The 10,211-nt window shown below is 53.0% G+C and overlaps 1 protein-coding gene across 2 annotated transcripts in view; it reads right to left on the bottom strand.

Moving 5' to 3' along the window:
- PLA2G2C (phospholipase A2 group IIC) overlaps positions 1 to 10,211 on the bottom strand; it is a 21,260-nt gene that overhangs the window by 2,763 nt on the left and 8,286 nt on the right. For both annotated transcript variants that reach the window (XM_006774462.2, XM_015570930.1), the window contains exons 2-4: positions 9,995 to 10,098; positions 6,676 to 6,820; positions 5,395 to 5,498 (exon numbers count right to left, since the gene is read on the bottom strand). In XM_006774462.2, the coding sequence (XP_006774525.2) occupies positions 5,395 to 5,498; positions 6,676 to 6,820; positions 9,995 to 10,098 (353 nt within the window). The remainder of the gene's footprint in view (positions 1 to 5,394; positions 5,499 to 6,675; positions 6,821 to 9,994; positions 10,099 to 10,211) is intronic.

The following is a 10,211-nucleotide window of genomic DNA, read 5'->3' as shown; positions in this document are numbered from 1 at the left end:
CCAGGCGGCCTGCCAGGCCTCTAGTGCCTGCACCAGGCCTCTGCCCGGTCCCTGAGGCCTCTCCCTGGGCTCTTGCTCAGTCTCGGGGCTTTAAGTACCATCTGAGCACTGACGACTCTCCTGCTCTCACACCAGCCCAGAGGGCTCCCTTGAGCTCTAGACTCCAATACGCTCGTGTCCACTCGACGTGCCTCTTGGTGTCTGACATGCATCTCGAACCCCACATGGCTCATGACAAGCTCAGCTGTGTCTCTGTGGTCCGCTCTCCCCCCATCTGCACACGCCCAGAAGATGACACTGTTCTCCACGGCTGCTCAGGCCGAGGACCTCGGTTCAGCCTCTTTCCTTCCCGCCCCACGTCCAACCCATCAGCAGGTCCTGTCGATTTGCCTCCAAAACACACCCGGCACCTGACACTTCTCCTCACCTCCACGTCGTCACCCTGACCCAAGCTGTGGCGACTCTCTAGTGCTACTGAAACAGTCCATGAACTGTTCCCCCTCTTCTCCCCTTGCTCCCCAACTTCTCTGCCGTGGCCACAGCGATCTTTCTAAAGCAAAGTTATGCAGATCACTCCCTGCCTCAAAGGATCCAACATCTTCCCCTTAAGTGGAAGGTCAGCTCCCTGCCCTGACCCCACGCCTCATCTCCCCTCCTTCCTGTCTCCTCTGCTCCCACCACGCTGGCCAAAGGCCACCCCCTTAGAGAGGCCCTCCTCAGCCGCCTAAAGTAGCCATCCCTCCCTCCCCCTGCCTTCGTCATTCTTTACCTTGTTGCCTTGTTTCAGAGGCTTCGTAGCACTTGTCACTACCTGAATGTACCTTTACTTTGGACTATTTTATGATCTGTCTCCCTCCTTAAAGGCCAATTCTTTCCGGGCAGGGAGCTTTTCCTATCATTGCGGACCTCAGCCCTGAGCATGTGTAAACACGCCATCACTACCTGCTGCTGCCTCACTGGCTGGACATATACCACCGGTGGGGCAGCAAAAGGAGCCCCATCCCAGGGACAGGAAGCCAGGTTCTCGGTGCTCACCTGCTGCCCGCATGCTCTGAGGTCTCAGGGGCTTCTCTCCAAGCCTGCTCCTCAGCTTTCAAACGGGGCTAAGGAGACCTGCATAGACTAATGCTTTTCATTCATCCACTCATCGAACACACCGGGATTGATTTTCTACCATGAGTGCAGCCTTTGTCTAGGACCTGGGGGTACAGGTCTGAGTGAGCAGACCCCACCGTGCACAGCTCCAGGGGCATCCTTCTCTGTGGACTCGGAGAATGAATGTCCCCGAACAAGACACGCTTGTTCCTTGCTCTCCCAGAACTCACATTCTATTGGGGGCGGGGCGGGGGGGGGCGGAAAGTTGATGCAAAAGTAAACCAGAAAATTTCAGGAGGAGACAAATGCTAGGAGAGAAACATGGTGATGTGTCAGGGGATGGTGGTGTGGTGAGGAATGAACTCAGTAGTAAAGGAGGAAGACCTCTGCAAACAACACATCCAATGGCTACCAAGTTCACCCGTCCCCCGTCCCCCGTTGGCAGAGGGAGAAGTCCCCTGGCTGCAACTGGTCTCTGGTCTCTGCCTCCCACGGCCAGGTTCCTCCTTGCACAACATATGCATGCATGTGTGGGTGACGGGGGGCTGTCACCGGGGCTGATCTTACAGTCCCTTGCAAATGCCAGGTGCTTATGTAAGCCTGCTCAAAGGAGGGATAGGCGCCTCCCCGGTTGCCGAGAGCAGCCTTCCTCAAGGGGCAAATTAGCCCTAGGGCTGGGGTTGCAGGCCTATCTCGGCGCTGATCTCCCAGTGACATTTCCAGGCATGGACAGAGCAAGTTGTTTTTCTCCTTTCCCTCCCCTGCTCTCCAACTGCATCCCAGAGCAGCCACTGGTTGCTAAGCAACCTGGGACTGGGCTTGGGGGCAGGATTTCAGAACCGGAGGCTGGGGAGGCGATTAACCCTTGTAGGGCAGCTCTTGAACTGCAGTGTAACCGGGGTTGGGCGCGGGTGCTTTTATTCTATAGAGGGTTCATGGCTTTAGCTCAAGGAGACGCTTCAAAGAAGTCTCTCAATAGTAATAGAGAAAACCCCACAGAGTAAAGGGGAAAAGAAAACTGAGATAAAAAAGCAATCTCAACTTCTAACAGGAAGGGCACCTACTGTGGGCCAGAGCCTTTAGTTGGGTCACTTTAGCCGCTCCTTACAGGGACCTCATGAAGTGCATATTATCATCTCCATTTCACAGATGGTAAAGGCCCAGGTGGTTTTGCAATTATCCAGCCAGAAGGGGTGAACTGAGATTCGGACCCAGCTCTTCCTCTTAGCACAGCACACAGAGCTGGAACAGAAAGATCTGGGGCAGCGGCCTTTCTTTGCCCCCTGGGCCAGGGCCGAGCATCCTGATGAGTGTGCTGCAGACAGCAAGACGCATTTGTGTGGCCTCCAATCAAGTGCACCCATCACCCTCCCAATAGCCCCCTGCCACTGGGAAGGGCAGTGTGAGGCAGGAGCACCAGCTCTGGGGTCAGGGGACCTGGGTCCAAAGCCCAACTTTTCTTTCCCTGGCTGTGTGACCTTGGCCATCTCCCTTAACCTCTCTGAGCCTCAGGGTCCCCCTCGATAATGGGGAGAATAATGCCCACCTCAAAGGTTTGTCATGGGGGTTCCAGATGCTGTCACAGACGCTGTTGATATTATACCCATTTTATGGATGAGGAGACGGAGGCCCAGAAAACCCAGGCCAGGCAGTGTGTTCCAGAGCCTGGGAAAACTCAGGACACAGGTATCATAACCCTGCCTGTTGCCTGGATCAAGCCTTTCCTCTCTCTGGGCCTCAACCTCCCTGTCACTACTATGAAGGGTTGGTCTGGATGATCCCTAAGGGTGCCTTCAGCCCTAGAGAATACCGAGAGGGAGCAGGGCCTGAGGCTGCCTTGCTCAGCGTCCCTGGTCCCTGGCACAGTGCTGGCCCTGGGTGGGCACCCAATGGGCACTCAGTCATCACAGGGCAAGTGAATGAAGGTCCATGGGTCTCCCTTAAGGTCTCAGCACCTATAGCAGTGGTTCTCAACCTTCTGGCCCTTTAAAACAGTTCCTCATGTTGTGACCCCCAACCATAAAATTATTTTCATTGCTACTTCATAACGGTAATGTTGCTACTGTTATGAATCATCATGTAAATATCTGATATGCAGGATGGTCTTAGGCGACCCCTGTGAAAGGGCCGTTCGACTGCCAAAGGGGTCGTGACCCATTGGTTGAGAACGCTGATCTATAGCAACAGACCTGGGATTAGAACCCAGATCGCCCAGGTCACAGCCCTGTCCCAGGAATCAGGGCCTTGGCAAGGGGAGGTGGGTAAGAATGAGAGGGGGTTGGCCTGGTACTCACTGGCTGGTCAGCTGAGGAGAGGAATGCTGACATCCTGGTGGTGACAGGGAAGTGTCCCTGCCTGTTAATTCCCTGAGCAGGGCTTGTCCTCTGGGAGCCCTGATTAAGTATCAGGAGCACCTGTCCAGCTCCCAGCCCCTGCCTGCACCTCCTGCCACCACTCAGCATGTGTCCAGCAGAGGACAGTTCCGCATGCCCCCACCTGGGGCTCCAGCCTCCTTTCCCAGTCATTCCCCTCTATCTCCTCCGCCTCCTGCGGTCCTGGGCTGTGGCTCAGATCCCCACACAGGAGGCGAAGAGGGTTGTTAAGGGAGTTTCCCCAGGTGTGGAGTGCCCAGGCCGGCCCTTGTGGGCACAGCCAGCCCACCGCAGCCCAGGGCAGAGGCATGGTCTAGGCCTGGAACTGGTGTGGGGGGCGGGGGGGCAGTAGAGGGGGGGCAGGTCCTTTGTAGCTACTGACGTTCCATTTCCCTCCCAGGGCACCTTTTCCCTCTTCCTTGGTCCCTGTGCTTTATGGGACATCAGAGGAGAGGGCTCCCTGAGTACATTTTCTCTAAAACTGATGACTTTCCAAGCATTTGAGATAACACTTGACGTGACAGATGGTAAGATCAAGACGAAAAGAGGCGAGGAGAAACCAGTGAGAAGACAGACATCGAGACAGTGAGCCAGGCTGAGAAAAGAGCCAGGGGGCATCTCTGTGGTGTGCCCCTCCCTCGCCAAGCAGCTGCCAGGATCCTCCCCACCCCTGCCCTACATCCCTAGGTGGGGCCTAGAGCGGTGGGAGGAGGCAGTCAGAAACTTGGTCTGGCCTCCAGAGGGCATCAGAGGCTACAGCAAACAATACTTTGGGGGCAACCTTCTCCCGCTCAATCCTCCTCTGCCCTTGTATGAGGCCTGATCCCTTCCCCTCTCCTTGGACATGACCTTGGGGTCTCACAGAAGGGACGCTTTGCTTTAGGCCTGAGGGTGGTCATGGCCAGACAGCTCCTACACAGGAAGTCTCCTTGAGCTCACATGGAAAAAAGTGGGTTTTCTCGCCATTGACCATGTGCCTGGGGACAGGTGCTATGGAGGCCCAGAAGCAGACGGAACTGAAGTCGGCCCTCCCAAGGCAGCGGCCTGAGCTCTCAGCCCACTGCGTTTCAGGTCTCACCACCGGAACCAGGGTCCACCTTGGTGTGTCCTGAGCCAGAACTCTGGGTGGGGGCACTGAGCACACCCCGTGAGTGGGGAGATGAGGGCAAGAGAGAGAGTGGTTCCCTGACCTCAGGAGGAGAAATGAACTTGAAGACACACTCACGGCTGTGAATAAACACGCGAGGGAAAAGGGTTTCTGCTCCTCCACCAGCCAAGGAGGAGGCGAGTCGCGCACTTGCAGGGGAGGTCACACAGCGAGTGGCATTCAAAAGGGGGCTATGGCCCAGGGCTTTCAAGGTGCTGCTGTTTAGACTGAACCTGCCCTACACATATCCACGCCCCAGCAGCCCCAGAACAACCCCGGAGATATCAGAGCCACTCCCCGCGTGCTGGATACTCAGTACTTGCCCTCCTCCTTGAATGGCCTCCACCACATGTGACTTCCCTTCCCCCGACCCTCCTATGTACTTTTGTGTCGCCCATGGCACCTATCACAGTGCCTGGCATGCCAGACCCCTTACCAAGTATCTGCTTCATCAACTCACGACAGATATAAGGAGAAGGTTCGCAGCAACAACAGTTGCAAAAGCCAACATAAGCTCAAGTCAGCAACTGTTTATTGAGCACCTACTACATGCACTGGCTCCGTGCTCCCAGAGGCTGCTGGGTGTAGCTGAGGGCGGGAACAACCAGGAGAAACACAGCAAGGACTCCCAGGAAGCTCTGGTTCTCGGAATTACCAACTTGCATCTCAAAGCACGTGGGCAAGTCTCACTCCCTAAATGTTCTCTGGGTCCACGAGGAGGCAGACATTCAGGGAGGAAGGCTCAGGTTCAAAGACATTCCCCACAGGGAGGCTACTCACAGACCACGGTGCTGTTGACGATGTGGAACTGGTAGCTGCTCAACAAGGGCTGGCAGCCCAGCTGCTTCAGCTTCTCGTAGCAGCAGTCGTGGGCCAGGCAGCACCTGGGGGCCAGACCAGAGGGAGGAGGAGCTTTACCGTGGGTGGGCCCTGGAGGGGGGCAGGGTCAGCTGGAGGCCCCTGGTGCAAAGGACTCACCTGCCTCCTCCCCCGGGACAAGAAGGCGCTGAAGATAAGGAGGTAAACTAATGATAATATTAAAAATCATATGAGTAACCACTAACAATTAATGAGGTCTGTCCGGGACCTATCTCATTAGCTCCTCACACTAACCCAAGAATGTGCCATCATTGTCCCCCTTTCATAGGGGAGGAAATGAGATTCGGAGGTGGAAAATGACAGCTCTGGACTCAACTTTAGTTCTATGTCCTCATTCATTCATGTAATGATTTTTTATGAGCACCTACTATATGCCAAGCACTGTGATAGTCTCTGAGGAGGCAGGGGTCAGCAAAAACACATAATGCTTTAGTGCTTGCATTCATGGTGCTCAGAGTGATTGGGCGGGGATCGAGGGGTGGCAGAAAGGGAGAACATTCAAGTGGAGGAAATAGCTGAGGAGCAGCTCACTTCTTCAACCAGTGCATAAGGGGCAGGGATGCAGAAACCTGGGACTGGATCCAAGATGTGGAAAAGGAAGTACTTCAGTCTTCCCCTCTCCCCATCCCTGCCCACAAGCAGGGTCTTAGCCACCTGTTATCTTTGGCTAATAGTGTTATTTCTCATCTGCCTTTGAACTTGGACAAGGAGGGCACAGAGCTTCAAAGGACCCAAACAAGCAAATTCTTGTCCAAATCCTGACTTTTCCAAACTGGTCCTTGAATTCTCTCTCCTGGAATACGGAATTAGGATTGGGAGGCAGTGGGTCAGTCTTGCTACACCCATAATCCTAAAACTGGGGAGCTGAGAGAACTGAAAATGTTTCTAGAACTCTGAGCAGGACTAACTCCATAATTTGCAAGGCCTGGTGCCAAATGAAAAGTCAGGCATTTCCAGGTGGTGCAGGTCCTTGGGAATGCTGCACGGGCCACACGTGCAGGAAGTTGGCCCTGATCTTCCAGACCTTGAGTTCTCTCTCCAATTCCCATTCCGTTTTTTCCTCACTCTCACCTGGATGGGTTTCTGTTACTTGCAATGCAAGAGCCCTGATACACTCCCTCCTGCAAACATAGATTTCAATGCAAATTAAATGCCGGGAGGCCTTGGCGCTTCTGTACTCACCTGTCAGTGTCGTCCACGGGGGTCCCCTTGCCTCCGAGCCCACAGTAGCAGCCATAGCCATAGTAGGAGAAGAAGGCACTCCGCCCTGTGATGTGCTTGACCATCCTCTGAAACTGCCAGAAGCTGCTGTGGGTGGGGACTACCACTGCCAAGGAGAAAATCAGGAAGAAGAAACAATGCCAGGAGAGCCTGGCATCCGGGGAACCAGGAGCCCCTGCACGTGGTGCATCGGCTCGCTGGGACCATCGGCCCCTTCAATGGGGATGAAGACGGGGTCAGATCTACCGCAGCACACAGCTGGTTTCTTGCTAGTCCAGGATGACAACCCAGTTTCCGTGATTTTGAGAACAACATTGACACACTGACAACTACAGTCTTCCCCCAAAGTAATGCCCCCCCCATCCCCCCGCAGAAACGCCCTCAGGCCTGATGTTCAACATTAACGGGAAAAGTTCAAGGCCAGAAATGCCAATCCCTACAAATGTCATAGAGCATTTACAATCTCACAGAAGAAGCAAAAGACTTAAGAAGCAGAAAAGATAACCTCATCCATTTTTTTTAATGACAAATACACATGGACCCAGCATTTTTTACTTCTAAAAAATGCTTACAAAAGTCAAGGGAAATATGTATGTGTGTGCTTGCTGCAGCATTATCTGTGATATCAAAAGACCGGAAACTGCCCTGCCTAGCCTGGCTCACTTAGGTGGAGCGTCATCATGTACACCACAAGGTGGCAGGTTTGATTGCCGGTCAGAGTACACGTACCCAGGTTGCGGTTCAATCCCTGGTCAGGGCGGGTATGGGAGGCAAGTAATGGATGTTTCTCTCTCACATCAATGTTTCTCTCTCTCTTATCAATAACTAGTGGCCCGGTGCACGAAATTCATGCATAGGGGGAGGGGTTGTCCCTCAGCTCAGACTGCACCCTCTCCAATCTGGGACCCCTCGGGGGATGTCTGAAGGCCAGTAGTCAGACATCCCTCTCACAATCTGGGCCCGCTGGACTGCCCTCCCCTGCTGGCCCAATCGCCCTTAACCATCTCTGCCTCGGTCTTGCCACCATGGCTTTGTCCAGAAGGACATCCAGAAGATCTCCTGATCTAATTAGCACATTACCTTTTTATTAGATTAGATAATAATAATAAAAAGAAAACTACCCACATAGCCATTGACAGGGGATAAAAACTATATGATGTCTTGAAAATATACTACTTTTTAAAATTTTTATTATTTTTATTGATTTCAGAGAGGAAAGAAGGGGGTTAGTGAGATAGAAACATGAATGATGAGAGAGAATAATTGATCAGCTGTCTCCTACACGCCCCCCCACTGGGGGTCAAGCTCGCAACCTGGGCATGTGCCCTGACCGGGAATCAAACTGTGACTCCCCCTACCCCCCACCCCCCAGTTCATAGGTCAATGCTCAACCACTGAGCAATACCAGCTGGGCAAAAATAAAACATACTTTTAGTAGCAATACCTCTAGGCAATGGGATTGAGGAGGCAGGTGAAGAGAAAAACATTTTATTTTATACTAGTGGCCCGGTGCATGAAATTCATGTACATTAAAAGGGAATTAATTAGAGGAAATATTTTGATATTGCTATTTGCCCTTTGTAATAGCATTGTCAGAGATAAAAGAAAATTACTAAAATGTATATGAAAGTCTTCCTCTTGTCAGAGTCTGGGGTGTGCTGCGGGACCCAGTGTCAAGTCCCCGCCCAAACGTGCATGCTTCAGACCTGGCTGGCCCCACCCCCATTGGGCAAGATCCAGACCCATCAAGCCCTGACAGGCAGGGGGCACAGCCTCAAGTCCCCCAGCCTGGGGTGGGGGGCGTGGCCTGAGGTCCCCATCAAGTCCTGCTAGGTAGGGGGGAGTGCAGCCTTAGGTCCCCCAGCTTGGTTGCCGGGGCAAGGGGCATGGCCTGAGGACCCCTGTCAAGCCCCACTAGGTGTGGGGGGCACAGCCTCAGATCCCCTGCCCTGGCTCAGTGCCATGCAGCCTCAGGTCCCTGCTGATTGCTCGTTAAGGCTCATTATGGGAAATAGGCCTCTGCTGTGGACATAGCCATATTGTTTTACGAAATCCCTGCCTCCGCTATGGGCACAGCCATCTTGACCATTATGACATGAAGGTCAATTTGCATAGTCCCTCTTTATTAGATAAGATATTCCAGAGTTCATTTTAACTTTTATGCTGTATGATTCTCTTTTATGATGTGCATGTCTTACTTTTCTGTTGAAATGTGTTAAATGTGTGTGTGCAAAGTCCTGGAGGATATACCTAACTCTTATAAATGGTTGATCTGGGTGTAGGAGAAGGCTGGGGGTCTGGGAGGCATGAGAAGGGGCTCTATTTTGTTACTCTCCACTCACTTATTTTACTTTTTAATTACATGCATATCTTAATTTTGCCATAAAAATAAAGCATGAACTTGAAGAAGAAAAACAGAGAGAGAGAGGGTTCGGGGAAATTTTCCCAGGAGCCTTCCCATCTCATACTGAGATTTTGGATATCTTGTCACAACGCATGGAAGAGGGGCCCGTCGCTGCTGCCCGAACGGCCCCCAGAGAAAGAGCGGAACCTTCTGGGCACACCATGGGGGTGCAGAAGTGGCACTGCCGGCACATGGGTCCCCCCACACTGTAATCTTACCGCTAAGAGAAAATGAGAACCCCATTTTGACATTTTGACTTAGGGACTCAACAGTAATTGCTCCGCAGCTGAAACAGATAGGAAAACGGATTCAAACAATTCTTTACACAACTAATCCAAGAGTCGAAGAGCTTCCAATAGAACCAACACCGTTTCCTGCACATTCTTTCACGTCGCAGAGGTGTGCCATCTGACCTGCTGAGAGCGATGACTCATGATTACCAGTTACTCCACAAGCCACCAGAAGAATGCCTTTCTGATGGGAAAGAATTGTTTCTAAATTAGCTAGCTGGATGTCTGCGGTTTTGTTCTAGAAGCCACATGATTTTCAATAAAGCTCAGAGGTAGGAAAAGTGGATTCACCTTCACTAGCATCCTGAGGAAAGACTCCTGAAGGGGTGTGTGTGGGAGAGCAGAGTCCAGCGCCCTCTTTCTTAGCAAACGGTTGCAACCTTTGATTTCCCAGAAGTTTTGGGGGATCCCAACACTGGGGTCAAGCAGGAGGGCTTTGGTGGGAGCCTGTTCCACTCCTGGTTCTCTTCTGAGCGACATCTGACTACCTCTCGCCTGATGCCACCTCAGGAGGGACCTCCCCACAGACACAGACACACAGAATGGGGGACAGCGCCCCGAAACTTGCCCGCAGCTCACTACTTACAGCAGGACGTGAAGACCAGGAGCACCCCGAGGGCCTTCATTCCTGAGGGGACCATGAGGTCCGAGGTGCCACCTCGGGTCGCCAGGGGGTGGCTAGGTGAGCGCCTGTTCGGGGAGGAAATGACCGAGTGAGGCGAGTCCATGTGGGCGCAAAGCCCCAGCGGCAGGGCCGACCTCGGAAGGCCCTCGGAGGAGAGCCCAGAGCAGAGAGAGCTCTT

The sequence above is a fragment of the Myotis davidii genome, unplaced genomic scaffold (assembly GCF_000327345.1).
Source record: "Myotis davidii unplaced genomic scaffold, ASM32734v1 scaffold1548, whole genome shotgun sequence".
NCBI lineage: Eukaryota > Metazoa > Chordata > Mammalia > Chiroptera > Vespertilionidae > Myotis > Myotis davidii.
The sequence above is the reverse complement of the archived record's forward strand: the minus strand, read 5'-3'. Positions and strand labels throughout refer to the sequence as shown.